This window comes from Megalobrama amblycephala, linkage group LG6 (assembly GCF_018812025.1).
Source record: "Megalobrama amblycephala isolate DHTTF-2021 linkage group LG6, ASM1881202v1, whole genome shotgun sequence".
Lineage (NCBI taxonomy): Eukaryota > Metazoa > Chordata > Actinopteri > Cypriniformes > Xenocyprididae > Megalobrama > Megalobrama amblycephala.
Window position 1 is genome coordinate 31413057 of NC_063049.1, and position 18338 is coordinate 31431394.

The following is an 18338-nucleotide window of genomic DNA, read 5'->3' on the forward strand; positions in this document are numbered from 1 at the left end:
ATTCTCACATTGTACATCTAAACTGATAATATGTAAGGGAGGGTTCCGGTATCTTGGTTGTGAAATTGGTGTGCGGTAGTGTCTGAACCGGGCCTTTTGGTCCGGCAGGATGGAGGCTTTTGGGGAGAAAAGCGTTAACACGCAGCCATCAGGCAGGCAGTTAGTCACACAAGAGTCCACGGCAATTAAACCCCACCACACAAGGCCACGACAGGCCAGGGAGGCAAACCACAGCACTGCAGAGAGAGGAGACTGGCAGAGACACAGAGCAGAAGAGAGTGCAATGACCACAGAGGCCGTTACCTCACAGGATGACTGCTGATTGCGATAGCTTGGGACAATCTTAAAGGTGATGCTGCCTCTCATTTCTCGCTGTCAATAGAGAAACAAAAAGCAATTTTTTTTTTTTTTTTAAAAGAAGATCATTTTTACTGGATTATGTCTGAACAATGGTGGTAAAGCTAAATGCCTGTTTACGAGACTTAATTTAGAGAAAATTTGTCATCTACTCATCTTCATGTTGTTCCAAATCCATATGATTTTCTTAATTCCAAGGAACACAAATGGAAAACAGAAGCTTTGTGTTAAGCAGTGTTCAGATCAACAGGGTTCCTACACAGTGTTCACTGCTCTCTGCTCACTGAGAACGTAATATCTGTACAAGCTCATTTCACTTGAATATACGTGTTCATTTAAGTAAATACACTTATCATTAATTTAATTAATTTAATATTATTTTTTTATATTTCATATTTGAAAGTGCTAAACTGAGTGATAAATGTCTGTTGTAATGTTTAATATGAAAATAAATTTGGTTATTTAACATGTGAAGTTCACTTTTCAGCGCACTTACAGTTTAATGGAAAACCTTAAAAAAAAGGACAAATTCTTAAGTTGTCACTGGTTGGGGTCTGGCACTCTGGACATTTTGCTAGATAATTCCGTTTGTGTTCCATGAAAAAAACCCATCATAGTTCAAACAACATGAGGGTGAGTAAATGGTAACAAAATTGAAATGTTTGGGTAAATTATTCCTTTAAAGAAACCACAGCTTGAAATAAATGATGTTCCCACTCACAAGCATTTTCTGAAGCTGCTCCACTGTTTGATTTGCTACGCTTATGCCGTTGATCTCCCGGATCTCGTCTCCAATGTGTAAAGTCCCTGACAAAGTGGCACATTACATGTGTTAATAAATGACTGTAGTGTTACAGACTTCATAATTTCATTTCTATCTTGACTACTTTCACTCCATGAGATTGTCCGGTTTGCAGATTGCAAAATGACTGGAAAATGATCTGGTGCATGTACCTTGTCTGTGGATCATTCCTCCATGCATTATTCGTGCCACAATGCAATGGTTCAGGTCATTCATTTTCAACGTGATGCCCTGAAACAGTGCCCACAAACTCATTTGAAGCCACATTGATAAGAATGTCAAGCTTTCAGGAAATTTGACTAACGTGGAAATAAATTGTAACCACTATGAGAGCTTTATCAACAACAATATCAGCTCTGGGTGTCAAAATGTGTGTCAACACAGGATATTTAACCCTTAAATGCATGACTGTTTCTCCAATCATTCTTACATATTCGGGTCTTTATCGACCCGGATCTATATCTAACACGGAAGGATCTCTACCTGTCGCGATAATATAAAACTCCTCTGATATTAGAGGAACAATTACAGAAGAATAAAATAAATCATATTTTGTTACCTTTTGGAGCTTGAAAGGGCTCCGTTTGAGCAGATGTTTTAAGCCATCACCACTGTCCTCGTCAGAGCTCATTTCCCAGTAAATTCAGCAAATAATTGGCTAGTTTTATGTTTGAGGTCATGAATATGAGCCCATTTGCGATCTCAAATGTATTCTCAAAACTATATAATTTTCAACATCTTCAAAATCAATATTTTGATCACTAACAGCTTCACCAAATTCATCCTGTAACAGTTATAGTCATATTTGATTGCGGTCAGTACTTGCTCTGCAGTAAATTGCTGAGCCATTTCATGTTTTTCTTATTATTTTGTTTTCTGTCTGAATGAGTCGTCACTTCAGCATTGTGTTTCAGACATTGCCACCTTGTGGAATAAAGATTAATTGCACTTATTCCGTCATCTAAGATTCAATTATTGTTGTGCGGAAAAAATATACGTACACTCATACACACCTCGGCTCGTTTGCGACCTTATACAAACTTTTACAAAAAATGAATACAAAAATAGGCATTCTTTTAGAATTTTATGATTTTTTTCTTGTTATATTCTTTATAATCATAGGTGTGATTGGCAAAGGACAAAAAAGCAGGAAACTATACGGTGCACTTACCATGGGGGCGGGGCTTTGTTATGGGGAGGGGCTTATGGAGGGGCGTGGCTTGCTTTTGTACTTTTTTTTATGATAAAGTTATGTAAAATAACTGCTCAGTGCTGCAAAACGTACTCGGTTACTAACGTAACCTCGGTTCCCTGAGATACGGAACGAGTACTGCGTATGGGGAAAAGTCTCCCTTTTTCCCCGTCACTGAAGCCTTTTTCAATAACGCAGTGTAACTGCATCGTCATTGGTTCACTCATAGACAAGTTGTTGAACCAATGACGGCGCGGCATAGCTGCGCGACCTATGGCGAGAGAGCGCGCGAACTTTCCCGCCGAAATGGGCGGGGTAAAGGGCTATATAAGCAGGCGTTTCGCCATAGGATTTCAGGCCAATCGACTGAAGCGACGACACTGAAGCCGCAGCCTCGTGGCACGGCAAGTAACGCAGTACTCGTTCCGTATCTCAGGGAACCGAGGTTACGTTAGTAACCGAGTACGTTCCCTTTCGATACTTCACTCGTACTGCGTATGGGGAACGAATTCAACCGCGCCGTGCCACGGCAGGGAACGACATAACTTGTTTTGGACACCGAGAGGGGACCAAGAGAACAAGTAAGGAGGCAAAGCCGTCGTAAACCCTTGTTACACTACAAGAGGAGATGACTCCTGATCGGCGAGAGGCGGAACTCGAAGAGGCCGCTTGGTTACACCGAGAGGACCCGGGCTTGTAAGGCCGGAACGTCCAGATGATAAAATCTGACAAAAGTGGACGGCGAGGACCAGCCGGCCGCCTCACAGATGTCTTTAATGGAAACTCCATTAGACCAGGCCCAGGAGGAAGCCATTCCTCTAGTGGAATGGGCCCTAACTCCTAAGGGGCATTGAATGTCCAGGGAGGAGTAACAGAGATTAATCGCGTCGACTATCCAACGCGAGAGACGTTGCTTTGAGACCGAAGACCCTTTGGTGCGGCCACCAAAACAGACAAAGAGCTGATCTGATTGCCTGAAAGGCTGTGATCGCTCTACATAGGTCCTCAATGCCCTGACAGGGCAGAGTAACTTCAGCTCCTGTTCATCCGCGGAGGGAGGAAGAGCAGAGAGCGAAATGACCTGAGCTCTAAACGGAGTAGAGAGCACCTTGGGGACGTAGCCATGCCTAGGTTTCAGCACGACCTTAGAGTCATTAGGCCCAAATTCGAGGCACGCAGGGCTCACAGAGAGGGCCTGCAAATCGCCAACACGCTTGACCGATGCTAGTGCAAGTAGCAAAGCGGTTTTCAGGGTTAAAGGCCTGAGGTCAGCTGAACTCAGCGGCTCGAAGGGGTTTCCTTTGAGAGCCCTAAGGACCAAAGAAAGGTCCCAAGTGGGAACAGTAAGGGGACGAGGAGGATTTAATCGCCTCGAACCCCTTAAGAAACGAACCACAAGGTTGTTCCGACCCACTGACTGGCCAGCGATAGGAGCATGAAACGCTGAGATGGCTGCTACGTATACTTTGAGCGTTGAAGGGGCGCGCCCCAGATCCAAACGCTCTTGGAGGAAGGACAGTATCGGTGATACGTCACACTCCACGGGGTCTATGTTGCGTGTGGAACACCAATCAACAAAGACCGACCATTTCTGGGCGTAGAGGCGTCTCGTGGACGGGGCTCTCGCCTGAGATATGGTCTCTAGTACGTCCCTGGGAAGGTCAGTCGGCTCCCATCGAGGGACCAGAGGTGTAGAGCCCAGAGCTCTGGCTGGGGGTGCCAGATTGTTCTGTTCGCCTGAGAGAGGAGGTCCCGTCTCAGGGGAATGGGCCACGGGGCTTCCGTGGAGAGCCTGAACAGCTCTGAGGACCAAGTCTGGCTCCTCCAGAGCGGGGCCACTAGAAGGACTCTGTGTCTGTCTTCCCTGACTCGCCTGATGACCTGCGGGATCAGTGCGATCGGGGGAAATGCGTAAAGGAGTGTGCTGGGCCAGGTGTGGGCCAGCGCGTCGACTTCCTTTGAGAAATATGTTGGGTAATGAGAGTTGTCTTCTGAGGCGAAGAGGTCTACCTCTGCTCTCCCGAAGAGCTCCCAAATCTTGAAAACCATCTGGGGATGGAGCATCCACTCGTCTGAGGGGACGTTGCTCCGTGATAGCATGTCTGCACCCAGGTTGGTTTTGCCAGGTATATGAGTCGCCCTGAGCGACCGAAGCCTTGGTATTGCCCACTCCAGAAGACGTTTCGCCAGAGCGCATAGACGGCTGGACGAAAGACCGCCATGGTGATTTATGTATGACACCACGGTCATGCTGTCCGATTGGACTAAGACGTGGCGTCCCGTCAAGTGAACCTGAAACGCTTGCAGGGCTTTCATCACTGCCAACATTTCGAGGCAGTTGATATGGAGATGGCTCTCTTCGTGGGACCACGAACCGAAGGCCGGTCTGCCCTCGCACAGAGCCCCCCAACCTGAGTTGGATGCGTCTGTCGAGAGCACCGTCCTTCGTGACACCGCCTGTAGAGGTACCCCAAGACTGAACCAAGCAGGGTTCATCCAAGGTTTCAGGGCTAAAAGACAGGCCCGATTGACCTTGAGACATAAGCGGCCATGCCGCCAGGCATGTGGGGGGACCCGGGATTTCAGCCAGAACTGAACGGCCGCATCCGAAGAAGGCCAAGCTGCAGAACTGGGGAGGCGGAAGCCATCAGCCCTAAGAGCCTCTGGAAGAGCTTCAGAGGAAGATAGGCTTTGTTCCTGACGGAAGCCGCGAGCTGCTGAATCGCCAGGGCGCGCTCTGGCGAGACTACTGCCGTCATGCGGACTGAGTCGAAAACTGCCCCCAGAAACGAAATGTGCTGGCTGGGGAGCAGTGAGCTCTTGGCTAGGTTGACCCTGAGACCCAGGCATTGGAGATGGCTGAGGAGCACGGATCTGTGGTGTTCCAGCTCGACTCGCGAATGGGCCAAAATGAGCCAATCGTCGAGGTAATTCAGAACCCGGATTCCCATCTGTCTCAGAGGGGAAAGCGCTGCGTTCATGCACTTGGTAAAAGTGCGAGGAGCCAGGGACAGCCCGAAGGGCAGGACTGTATATTGGTATGCCACCCCCTCGAACGCGAATCTCAAGAATCGTCTGTGAAGGGGGGCTATCTGGATGTGAAAATATGCATCTTTCAGATCCAGCGAGCAGAACCAGTCCTCGTGACAAATTTGTGCGAGGATCTGCTTCAGCGTCAGCATTTTGAATTTCCGTTTCATGAGGGAGCGATTCAAAAGTCTGAGATCTAGGATGGGCCTGAGGCCGCCATCCTTTTTGGGGACCAGAAAGTAACGGCTGTAAAAGCCTGACTCGCTCTCTGAAGGGGGAACTATTTCTATAGCCCCTTTCTTCAGTAAGGTCATGACCTCGGCCCGGAGGACGGGAGCGTCGTCCGGGTTCACCAAGGTTTGAAGCACCCCTCCGAAGCGAGGGGGCCGTCGTGCAAACTGGAGCGAGTAGCCCTGCTTTATGATCCCGAGGATCCAGCTTGACACGTCGGGGATGGCCTGCCAGGCCTCGGCCCGAGTGACAAGGGGTTGAATGATGTCGGATGACAGGCCGCCGGGTAGGGGGCCGTACACCGAAGGAGGTGGAAGAGGAAATTTGCTCTCTTTTAGAGGAAGTAAAATAGTGTTCGCCGTGAAAACGGCGTTTTGTTTGGGCGCAACATGTGTGGGCCCAGCTACAACACAGAGCATTTCTCCCACGCCCGGAATTAAACGAGGCGGAGGGGAGACTGCACGAGGGAGCTTTTGGGGTGGTCCGGTCGCAACGGGACATTCCCCAACCCTCTTCCTTCCTGCTGGATCAGGACGTCTTCGGAGTCACCGGGTCCAGCACAATCTTGGGCCGGGGTCCCTGGCGTCTCGGGAAGGAGGATTGGCGCTTAGCAGGGCGAGGGCGCTGACGATGCTCCTTAGGCGGCGCTGCTTGAGAGGTGGATGGGGCAGGTTTGGTCTGCTGAGCCGGCGCAGTCCTGGGGCGGCTAGAAGCAGACGCAGAGCTGGAGCGCTTGGGCAGAAAGTGTCTCATGGCCTGAGACGACTTCTGCGCCGCTGTGAAGCGCTCGGTGAAACCATCCACCGCTGGCCCAAAAAGACCGGAAGGGGAGACCGGGGCATCCAGAAAGGCCGTCTTATCCAGGTCCTTGATTTCCGTGAGGTTGAGCCAAAGATGGCGCTCAAGCACAACCAAGCTGGCCATGGAACGACCGATGGCCTGGGCAGTGGCCTTCGTGGCCCGCAGGGCTAGATCGGTGGCGCTGCGGAGATCCTTGAAGGCAGGTGCATCAATGCCGGACTCGTCCAAAGAGCGGAGGAGTTTGGCCTGGAACACCTGGAAGATCGCCATGGTGTGAAGCGCCGAAGCAGCTTGGCCCGCAGAGGTGTAGGCTCTTCCAGCCAGAGTAGAGGTGGTTCTGCAGGGCTTGGAAGGCAGGGCTCTTTTGGTCTTCCATCCCACAGCCGCGGGAGGACAGAGGTGAGCTGCCACCGCTTCATCCAGGGGCGGCAAATGCTCATAGCCCTTCTCTTCTGCGCCGTCGACAGCAGTGAGGGCAGAACGGTGTGTTGTGTGGAGGCGGGCGGAGTACGGAGCGCGCCACGACTTCGTAAGCTCCTCGTGCACCTCAGGAAAAAATGGAGCGGAACGCTGGCGAGGGGCTTGGTGGCGGCCTGGCAGGAACCACTCATCCAGGCGGCTACGCGATGGCTCCTCCGGAGGGGCCCAGTCGAGGTCTAGCTCTTCCACTGCTCTGGATAGGATGCGGAAGAGCTCGGCATCCATACCCTGGCCGTGATCAATGGGCTCCAGAGGAGGCGGGGGAGCAGGGTCGTCCGGCTCGCCAGCCCATCCTTCCGCTTCAGAAGCCGCAAGAGACATGGAGTCATCTGGCTCTTCGTCAGATCCTCCAAACGAGACGAGGTCGCTCGCATCTGCAGAGGGACGCTGCTCTGGTCGGGAGAACATGACGGGAGAATGTTCTCTCGGGGGAGAAGGCGAGGCACGCGGGGGCTGGGCCGACGTGAGCTCGCACAACTCGACGTGAGCTCGCACAACTCCGGGCGCTGAGTCGCTCTACCCCGCTGTCTCTTCCTGGCCGGCTCGCGGGAGGAAGGAGACGGGAGGGCGCGAGCAGCGAAATCGCCTTCAGTGAAGAAGGCGACCCACGAGCGCAGAGAACCGAGGCTCATGCTCTCGCAGTGCGGGCATGAGGCTCCAGCGAGCGCGCCGTCGGCGTGGGACTTGCCCAGGCACGCGACACACTCGCTGTGTCCGTCATCATCGTGCAGAGGGGCTCTGCACGTGCCACAAGAGTGGCGCGGCATTTGCAGCAACGCCGCCGCCGTTATAACGGCGATTGGGGGGCTCTTTTTAGAGCGGCGAGGGCCGCGGAAGCTCTTTTAGAGCGGTAGAACCGCTGAGGAAACGCTCTTTTAGAGCGGCAATAAGCCGCGGGAAAGCTCTCAAGGGGCGCACCGGATGGCGGCAGGAGACACGCTGAGAAGGCGGCCGGAAGCGGGAGCGGGAGGCGGGCGTCTCGAGGACGGCACTCGGGGCGGCAGTCAGCGAGGGCGCCGGCGCTGTCTCCGACCGGCGAGTTCAGCTGGGTCCGCTGCGGGGCCTCTTCAGACGGCGGCGGGAGCTTCTCGAAGGCGGCGAGCTTCCTCAGGCTTCAGGCGGAGATCAGCGAGGAGATGCGTTGTCGTCGCTGAAGGAGAAAGGACTGAAATCCTATGGCCAAACGCCTGCTTATATAGCCCTTTACCCCGCCCATTTCGGCGGGAAAGTTCGCGCGCTCTCTCGCCATAGGTCGCGCAGCTATGCCGCGCCGTCATTGGTTCAACAACTTGTCTATGAGTGAACCAATGACGATGCAGTTACACTGCGTTATTGAAAAAGGTTTCAGTGACGGGGAAAAAGGGAGACTTTTCCCCATACGCAGTACGAGTGAAGTATCGAAAGGGAACAGACAACTCTGCTAATGCTAACTTAATTCTATATAAACTATTAGGGGTGTGACGAGACAAGATAGCGAAATACACGACTAGAAAAAATAGTCTGCAGGTGTTTTTGAAATGTTTTAACTAATCATCTTGTAATGAATGTCATTTCAGTTCTACTTTCTGAGTATGAATTATCATATGCAGTAAAAGACTGAATACTATAATACTCAAGTACTGTAAAAGGTTTTGCCACTAACTCAACTGACTGACTTTTCTTCTGTATGATTTCATAGCAATATCTTTGCTACAGTATTTATTAATCTAACATGTTAATGTTAGTTAATAAAAATAGTCATTCATTGTTAGTTCATGATAGTTCACAGTGCACTAACTAATGTTAACAAATGAAACCTTATTGTTTGTGCTTAATAAGATTTAGAGAAAACTGTTATTAATTTTGATGGTAACACTTTACAATAAATGCAACCATAATTGCACTCTCTCAATATTCAAAGTGCAAATAAGACCAAATTTTTCTTTGATACAGAGCTGAGAGATGGTTACAACTACACTGCCCAACCTAAAATAGCTTTCATATTGAGAGATATCTGTATTCATCAGGGAGCCGCTTTCAAAATGCGGGGTATTGAAATCTCGTTTGAATGCGCGCTCGCGTTTACTTTCACTTTAGTGATCGCGCGTACTCTGTGAATGTGGAGCGACGGCGACCGTTATCCAACTGAATTAAATGTTTTTTATTTAAATACAAAGCAAAACGACAGCCGGAATTTTTTTACAATTTAGTCTCGCTCGTCACACCCCTATAAACTATATAACAGCACAGGCCTATTAGTTACTAGCCTAAACTGGACGGAGACACGGAGCGCCCTGTAACTCACTGACCTGCCTGCGTTCACAATTCACACGGTGCAGATGGGAGGGAAGAACGGCTGACTACACAGTTTATGGGAATAAATTGTGTATTTCCCTCACAATTGTCACAAAAACTCACTAGTCTGTACACTGTCTGTCTGGTCTCTCTGCGCGTTGCTTTGCGAGATCATGCAGCGCGATTTTTTTCCCTCACTGCTGCACGAGTCTGCGTGAGAATATGGGCGTGTGGCGTGAGAGCGTGAGAATTGGGTCAATTGCGTGAGTCTCACGCTGAATGCGTGAGAGTTGGCAGCCTTGCCGTTACTTTGCTAAATTAGCCCAGAATCGTTTAACATTAATGTTATGGAATCATGACAAAAATGATCAATAGATTGGTTAAATTTTACTAGACCTGCATATAAAAATGAAAGACAATATGGATTTGCTTATCTGAATCATCCGTGTTCACTGAAGCTGTTCACGTGAGTAGATGGTTGGGCGCGGTTGGGTGTGTGCGCATTCATAACAGTGCGCGTACACTTTGAACTTCAATCGTGACAAATGATTGGACAACTTGCGGAGTGACATGACGACATGAATCAGAGGCACAAAAAACGTTGACAGCGGTGAACGGTCATTATGTTTACCAATACTCGTCCCATCGCAACCGCCGCAACCCTGACCCCCCCACCCCCCATTTTTTTTTTTTTTTTTTTTTGCATGATTTACGAGAGCATCATTTTCAGGTCGGAAAAGCCGGATTTCCGGATTTTTCCGGAAGAATCACACCCCTGATAATGAATTGATTGAGGAATACCAAGAAGGCTGATGTCTAACTTTAAAAAATGAACGAGGAGGAGGGTAGTGAATGACATTCCGGGTCACTAAAGACCCGAGGTATGCATTTAAGGGTTAATGTGCAGAGCTAGCATTTCCACACATCGAAAGTGAAAGGATCAAAACAGCTAAAGTTTAAAGAGCTGCTATGATAGCTAACTATATGAGAAACTGTTCAAGTGCATGCTAGGCATATAATTCCTTAAGTTTATATAAGTGTGTGTACATGTACAAGTTGAGCATTCATACCATTGGTTCATCTGTGTTCTTCTGGAACTGAACAAGGCGCACCCGGGTGACATTCTCTATGTCCATGTCTCCGTTCGTGCTTTCAGGTGAGTCTCCGTTGAGGTATGGTGATGTAGGTGGTGGAGTGACCCTTAGTGCCTCGTCACTGTACACCTCATGTGCCACAACATCATGAGTCTGAAGTAAGGCCTTGAAGGAAAGTGATAGAGAGAGAGAGAGAGAGAGAGAGAGAGAGAGAGAGAGAGAGAGAGAGAGAAAGAGAGAGATATATCACACACACACTCTAACAACAAAATCTCATAGACTTATACTGGAGGTACCTAAGCTAGTAAGCAGCCAGCTAGTAAACACTCAGAACAAACACACTAACAAGCAGATAGTGATAAACTAAAATCCACTCAGATCACATTAGCAATCACAGAGCAATGTCTTGGTAATCAATCAAGGAGGCATGTTGTGCAAGCGCCACTCATGTGTGAGTTCTTGTTGTTTGTTCTTTTTTTTTCCAAAGAAATCTCGTATCACCACCCAGGCTGCATTTATTTGATAAAAAATACAGGAAACACAGTAATCTTTTGAAATATCATTACAATTTAAAATAAAAGGTAACTTATTCCTGTAATGGCAAAGCTGAATTTTCAGCATTACTCCATTCTTCAGTGTCACATGATCCTACAGAAATCATTCCAATATGCTAATTTGGTGCTCAAGAAACATTTCGTACTACTATCAATGTTGAAAACAGTTCTGCTGCTTAATATTTTTGTGGAAACCATACTAATAGATTAGATTATAATAGTATAATTATTTTTTTTTGTATCAGTGTAAAAGTCACACTACACTCACATTTGATCATTGATCATTGTGTAAAAAGAAAAAGTTTCCATTGTGAGTTTCCAAGTTTGAACAGTAGTGTACAAATTTAGTTTACTATAATAAGCATCTCTTTTCTTGCTGGCTCATCTGACACTACCATCTTGTGTGCAATTATGAGAAAAGCATCAAGGGCAAGGTCATGCTGGAATTGGACAGCTAGTACCTGATGGTGCCTCCCTCCTCTCTTTCATTTTATCTCTGTTCTGCCCCACGCACACACACACTCTTGACCTGGCTGTCAGAGTTAGTAAGGCTAACTTCACCCACATCTTGTTTTTTCATGCATGAGCTCTATTTGACTCCTTTCCTCTGAAAAGCAACCGTTCCCTCTTTATTTCTCTCAGTTCTATAATAAATCCCTAAGTTCAAGTGGAAGTAAAAACATTTTAAAAAGCCCCCAAATAATTCCCTTGCAGCCTGGATCATGCCAGATCATTTTAAATTAATCTTGCTCAGTGTTCCATGACACATAATTTGTCTCCAACTTATCTCACACACTTTGAAGATTCAGATTTTCCTATTTTTTTTCTACTTTTAATCTAACCAACAATTCTCACCCTCACTACCACCCCGATTTAAAGGTAAACCTTTAGAATTATGCGACAATTATTATTGTTATTAACATTTCAACAAATGGTCTTTTTCAACTGGGAAGAACGTTTTCAATTCTAAGAGTTACACAATGTTTTCTGTGTAAAAAGTGGAGGAATCTTTAATCAGCTAAACCCTCACAAACAGTCAGTGTGGAGCAAAGGGCAAAACCCTGTTTCATCTGTCATGAGGTTGTTTGTCCAGCTGATAATAATGCTCTAAACACAACTAACGAATATCTCATTGATTAGCGAAGAGGATTACAGAAAAGGATTGCGAAGACTGAGATGGTGAAATAACAAACATCCTGAATAAATAATTTTCTTCATAAAGACTAAGTTCAAGTGCTCTAATTAATCTCTCAAAGATAGTTTTGCTGACTGAAATTTAAACAAACTTGAAGACTCCACTTTTGCCGTTTAACTGTACTTCATGATGTTAGCAGTGCTGTCTAACACTAAGATGATAATAAGGATCGCCTTGAGATCCATAAGTCAATATGAAGTAACGTTCACAAACCATTTTACTTTTGTAATGCAACATTCACTGCCATTCAAATGTTTTGGGTCAGTAAGATTTGTTAATGTTTTTGAAAGAAGCCTGCTAAGCTTTCTTCGGAAATCCTTCAGAAAATTAATAATTTTTTTTTATTAATAACAATGATAAAAACAGCTGTCTCGCTTAATATTTTTGTGGAAACCGTGCTACTTTTTTTTCAGGATTCTTTGATGAATAGAAAGTAAAAATAAAACAGCATTCATTTTTTTGTGACATTATAAATGTGTTTACTGTCATTTTTAGTCAATTTAATGTGCCCTTGATTAATAAAAGTATTAGTTTCTTGTGATAGCAATGACTAAATAGATATTTGGCTATTGGCTGACCGACATCAGCGGAAAAGAAAAATTGTTTCAGAGGAAAAGCAAGGTTTTACATGTTGATTAAATATAACAAAGAATAACTTGGACCAATTAATCATTTTCACCAAGACCAGAACATGCATTAAGGAAAGTAAATAGGGTTAATTTTGATTTCATATTGACTTTAACGTGTTTTTGTAAAGAGATTAGTCAAAGACTTAGAGCTGTGCTGCTGTGACTCACCATGAAATGGGGCTGGGATAGGATCCGTCTCAGTTCTTTAGCGTCTGTATTCTCCGGGTAGCATGAAATCTCCTCCAGTACCTACAGACAGACAGAGTCATCAGGCTTTTCCTCAGGCTGTCATCTCCACGCTAAGTATATCTCTTTAGGTGAGTAAAGATGCTATATCTGACATAGGCTTTTTAATCTCATACACTCCAACACAACTTTGAGATGGACTGCTGAGACCCCACACATCATATATCAGAAGAGACACACACACATACACACAAAAATTTCTGGCATGACCCTTAGACCCCATGTGACCAATCAGCACTGCTGTCTGGACTCATTTTGCCCTTCTATTTGGCGGGGTGGGACGGGTCAGGTGGGAAGGGGGTGATTTGGCACCGTACTGCAGATATGTCACAACTTCCCGCTGAATGCTTCTGAGCGCCGGAACCTGAACGTCTTTTGAACCACACTAATCATCTCTAATGAGCTCTAATCAATGTTTAAACCCATCTGGCAGCCCCTCACTGCCAGTCAACATCACTAAATGCAAAGCTCAGACATTTACAAGAATCCGTGATGCTAGAAATTTCTACAAAAGTGGTAAAAAGAAGTGGACATAAGATTGGGAAAATGTCTGCAGCTTACATATTCCAGATGTTTCAAAGCTGTGCTTGACTCGTCTTCAGTGGAGGTCTTAGCATGAGAGACACACACAGGAGAGTTTTATAACATTTGATACAGTATAGTCTGTGTAAGAAGCAGCAGAGTCGAAGGCTGAATTTTGGAGGTAGGCATTATGCCGTCTCCGCAAGTTTCAGTCGCTCAGGGAAAACAGTGAGAGGTGATGGGTTAGTTTCCGCCCCGCTGGCTCTAAGCAATACAAAGAGGATAATCCTTAAGCATTTCACCACTGCCAGTGATCACAAGCAAGAGGCCAAGGAGGGTTATTTGAGAGCACAGCACTTAAATCACCAGCCGGCCTGAGTTCCTTTTTGATTCACAATACTAAAGGAAGGTTGAGCTTTATAGGTTTTTTTTTGACTGAGAAGGAACTGGTTTAGAGGGCTCAGGACCAAGAGAACCTCTGAGGGAGGCCATCAAACAAGTTTGACGTCAGAAGTAACCATCAAGACTAGTGTGAAATTTACTATTTTTAACTTAGAGTATGCAGATGGTTTTATTCAAACTAAGATTACTTTAATCTCTTTATGGGAACTTAAAGGGATAGGTCACCCAAAAATGAAAATCTGTTTAACACATCTGATTGATCAATCTTATCTGATCGTCATCAAGTTAAGATTCATTGACATATATTCAAAATACTCAGAGCTCATGTTGATGCAATTGCTATATAAGACATTATCAGTTTTGATTCACTAACTTCAAGGTCAACATGAAATAGCATTCATAACCCATTTTACTTTACAAAAAAATTAAACGTATGGGGGACTACTCTCCTCCTAAAACTGCAGTTTAAAGTCGCTATGTAACTGAAGCGGCAACAGATCTTTTCTTCCATATTGTGAACATCTGAGTAAATGAATGTGAGTTTGCAGTCTATTGTGGAGTGTCAGGTTTAAGCTGACTAAATGACTGGAAAAGTCCAATATACAAAAAATGAAAAAAATAGGATCAATAGGGCTGCCCCCTAACTACATGTTAGTCGATGAGAAGAGGCATAGTCGACCAAATTTTAATTAGTTGTTTAGTCACAGGAAAAAAAAAAAAAAAAAAACACAGTCCATGACGGACAGATCATTAACACAGCTGGTCCATGTAGTAATTACGCATGCATTCGTTTTCAAAAACAGCGCATCTCTTCAGGGAAAACCAATAAAGGAAAGCATTTGCCTAGAGCAACTCCTAGTGGACATTATATAGAACACATAGGGAAAAAACCTACAGTACATGAGAAATTGCTTAATACTAGTGCAATGGTTTTAACTAAAATATACACAAAATCGACACAAACGTAACAGAATTATGAGAAGAGCGTTTTCAGACACAATGGAAATATTAGCGTGATTATAGCATAATTTTTCGTCAGGCACTCATTTGCAGTTCACTTGTTAAGCAGCAATGGAGGCAAAACAGAACTGAGAGAAATTTAAATGGCTCTGTATATGATAAAAAACTAATAAAGCCTATCCAACCTTTGCTTGGGCTGAACGCATTTAATGACTGTGTGTGTGTGTGTGTGTGTGTGTGCGTGCGTGTGTGCGGGAAGTTGCAGTGACGGAAACAATGACATTTCAATTTAAGTTTGAAGGGAGTAACGTTAAAGCCTCTTAAAACACATAAATTTGCAGAAGAAGACCTTTTTACTTTAAATATCTAAATTCATTTAAAAGCAGCCTAGCTCAGTGTAATACACTATATTGCCAAAAGTACTGGGACACCCCTCCAAATCATTGAATTCAGGTGTTCCAATAACTTCCATGGCCACAGGTGTATAAAATCTAGCACCTAGGCAGGCAGACTGCTTCTACAAACATCTGTGAAAGAATGGGTCGCTCTCAGGAGCTCAGTGAATTCAAGTGTGGTACCATGATTTCTGCAGAGTCAATAGCTACAGACCTCCAAACTTCATGTGGCCTTCAGATTAGCTCAAGAACAGTGTGTAGAGAGCGTCATGGAATGAGTTTCCATGGTTGAGCACCTGCATCCAAGTCTTATATCACCAAGTGCAATGCAAAGCGTCGGATGCAATGGTGTAAAGCACGCCGCCACTAGACTCTAGAGCAGTGGAGACCTGCTCTCTGGAGTGCCGATTTCCCGCTTCTCTGTCTGGCAATCCGATGGACGAATCTGGGTTTGGCGGTTGCCAGGAGAACGGTACTTGCCTGACTGCATTGTGCCAAGTGTAAAGTTTGGTGGAGGGGGGATTATGGTGTGGGCTTGTTTTTCAGGGATTGGGCTTGGCCCCTTAGTTCCAGTGAAAGGAACTCTTAATGCTTCATTTTGGACAATTTCATGCTCCCAACTTTGTGGTAACAGTTTGGGGATGGCCCCTTCCTGTTCCAACATGACTGCGCACCAGTGCACAAAGCAAGGTCCATAAAGACATAGATGAGTTTGGTGTGGAAGAATTTGACTGGCCTGCACAGAGTCCTGACCTCAACCCGAAAGATCACCTTTGGGATGAATTAGAACGGAGACTGCAAGACTTAAATTAAAAATCTTTAGTCAGGGGGAGCCCTAAAGATCAATAACATGCATTTACCAAATAGAGAGGGTGAATTTTGATGAGGATGTAAAGAAATCCATCATCATTTCCTATTATTCCCATCATATTTATTACATTTAACTGAATTAAATTGCTACATTAACTATTGGCAAGATTTTAGGTTGCATTACCTTGACTTTTGGTTAACATAACCTTTCCTGCCCACCTGGCCTCACTGACATAAGATTGTTTATAAGAAATACTAGATACTTGTCTTTTATGTCTTTAGAGCCAGCAAGTATGGCGTTATTTTACTGTCAATTGTCGAGAGCACATTATTGTGACGCGAGAGCATATCAATGTAATGCGCGAGCGCAAATCTGTCCGCTCGCGCGCGGATTTCCTCTGCTCTCGCGCAAATCTGTCCGCTCGCGCGCGGATTTCCTTTGCTCTCGCGCAAATCTGGACGCGCGCGCTCAAATATACAGTGCTCTCTTATGAACTGCCTCTCCTCTCGCTCAGATATTGCGTGTGCACGCTCAAACTGTTTCCTGCGTGCTCAAACGTGTCCTGCGCGTTCAAACTGCACATGTGCGCTCACGAATCTCTCCGTGCTCTTGCAGAAATTAATTTGCTTTTGGATTAAATGCTGTCAAAAGTTATAAACCAATCAGAAGAGACGACTGATCCATGAAAACGCTACATGGAATCTTATTGGCTGAGAGTGAACTGCGCCTGGAATTCTTTCGACAAAAATATATATTTGATTTCTTTACAATTTAATAATATTTATCAAATGTAACCTAGTCTAACTGCATCACATTACAGGTCAAACCCCTATTTATCTAAACAAACAAACAAAAAATGTTTCTTAAAGTTATTGTGGTCATACGTTTTGTGTTGAAATTAAAAAAAAAAAAAAAATAGGTAACATTTTACAATATGGTTTTTATTTGTTAACATTAGTTAATGTATTATCTAACATGAACTAACAATGTGCAATACATTACTGTAATTATTAATCTTTGTTAACGTTAAAAATACAGCTGTTTGTTGGTTGTTTACTTCACAGTGCATTTAATAATGTTAACAAATACAACATTTGATTTTAATAACGTATTAGTAAATGTTGAAATTAACATTAACAAATATTAATAAATGCTGAAGAAGAGCAATTCATTAATATAGCTGCGAGCAGCGATGGCGGGCCCAAGCCCGGTGGCACCGCCACCCCGGTGGCTTCAGGGCAACTGTGCACAGCGGGCAATAGGCACTTAAAACGGTTAAACATCAAAGGACTATTTCAAATTCACTCCACATTTACTGCACTACAAGGTGCCACTATAGAGCCCCTCCTCCCTGCCCATTTTCAAAGGATTACATGTGCCAAGTTTTAACATTATTCTGATGAATTTTGAAGCAAATCAGGTAAAAATAAGAGGGTCATCTCAATGTATGCTGAAAGTGACACATTTTCTGCTTCCAGTTGGTGGCGCTATGACTTTGAATCACAATAGTCACATCCATGTGATCAGCCTTGTACAACGAAGACTAAGCCGAAGTTTCATCAAAATCAATTAATGTATGCAGAAGTTATAACACTTTGTTTCCCTTTTCTTGCCATAAATTCGTTGCCTCGCCACGGCCAAACCGTTTGAGATATCCAAAATCCGTTTGCAATTAAACAACTTCAATGTGTTAGCAACAAGTTAAAAAAAGCTTGGTGTAAATTGGATAAACCCTGTAGGAGTAGTAGTATAAAATTCATAGCCTGTTTTTTCAAAAAATTAACATTCAAACCAAAATAGCTGACTTCCTGTTGGTCGGAGCTAATGAATGTAAATTAGAAAATTGTCCGGCTTGATGAGAACAATATGTGTACCAAGTTTGGTGACTGTAGGAAAAACAAACCCCCCCACTTTTGTCAAAAGGTGGCGCTACTGAGCCCCTCCACCACGCCCATTTCTATGGCTTTGTCCATGTCTACTGGTTGACAATATTGATGTGTGTGTCGAGTTTCATGCAATTTGAAGCATGTTAAGAGCCTCAAAAACACTCAAGAATATTATTACAGTTTGACCTGTTGCCATGGCAACAATATTTCAAATATCAAAAATCCTGTCATAGGTCTACATCTGCTGTGTATTGACATTACACTGATGAAGTTTGAAGCAAATCAGGTAAAAATAAGAGGGTGATCTCAAAACATTTCAAAAAGTGATACACTTCCTGCTGCCAGTTGGTGGCGCTATAACTTTGACTCACAATAGTCACATACATGTGATCAGACTCCTATAACGAACACACTTGTGAAGTTTCATAAAGATCAATATATGTATGCAGACGTTATAACACATTTCCTGTTTCCTTT

General features: G+C 44.8%; 1 protein-coding gene across 1 annotated transcript in view; it reads right to left on the bottom strand.

Moving 5' to 3' along the window:
• The window catches only part of caska (calcium/calmodulin-dependent serine protein kinase a), a 96888-nt gene that overhangs the window by 17513 nt on the left and 61037 nt on the right, over positions 1-18338 (bottom strand). The window contains exons 13-18 of the mRNA XM_048193973.1: positions 13447-13494; positions 12808-12888; positions 10238-10426; positions 1312-1390; positions 1079-1164; positions 304-372 (exon numbers count right to left, since the gene is read on the bottom strand). Coding sequence (XP_048049930.1) covers positions 304-372; positions 1079-1164; positions 1312-1390; positions 10238-10426; positions 12808-12888; positions 13447-13494 — 552 coding nt within the window. The remainder of the gene's footprint in view (positions 1-303; positions 373-1078; positions 1165-1311; positions 1391-10237; positions 10427-12807; positions 12889-13446; positions 13495-18338) is intronic.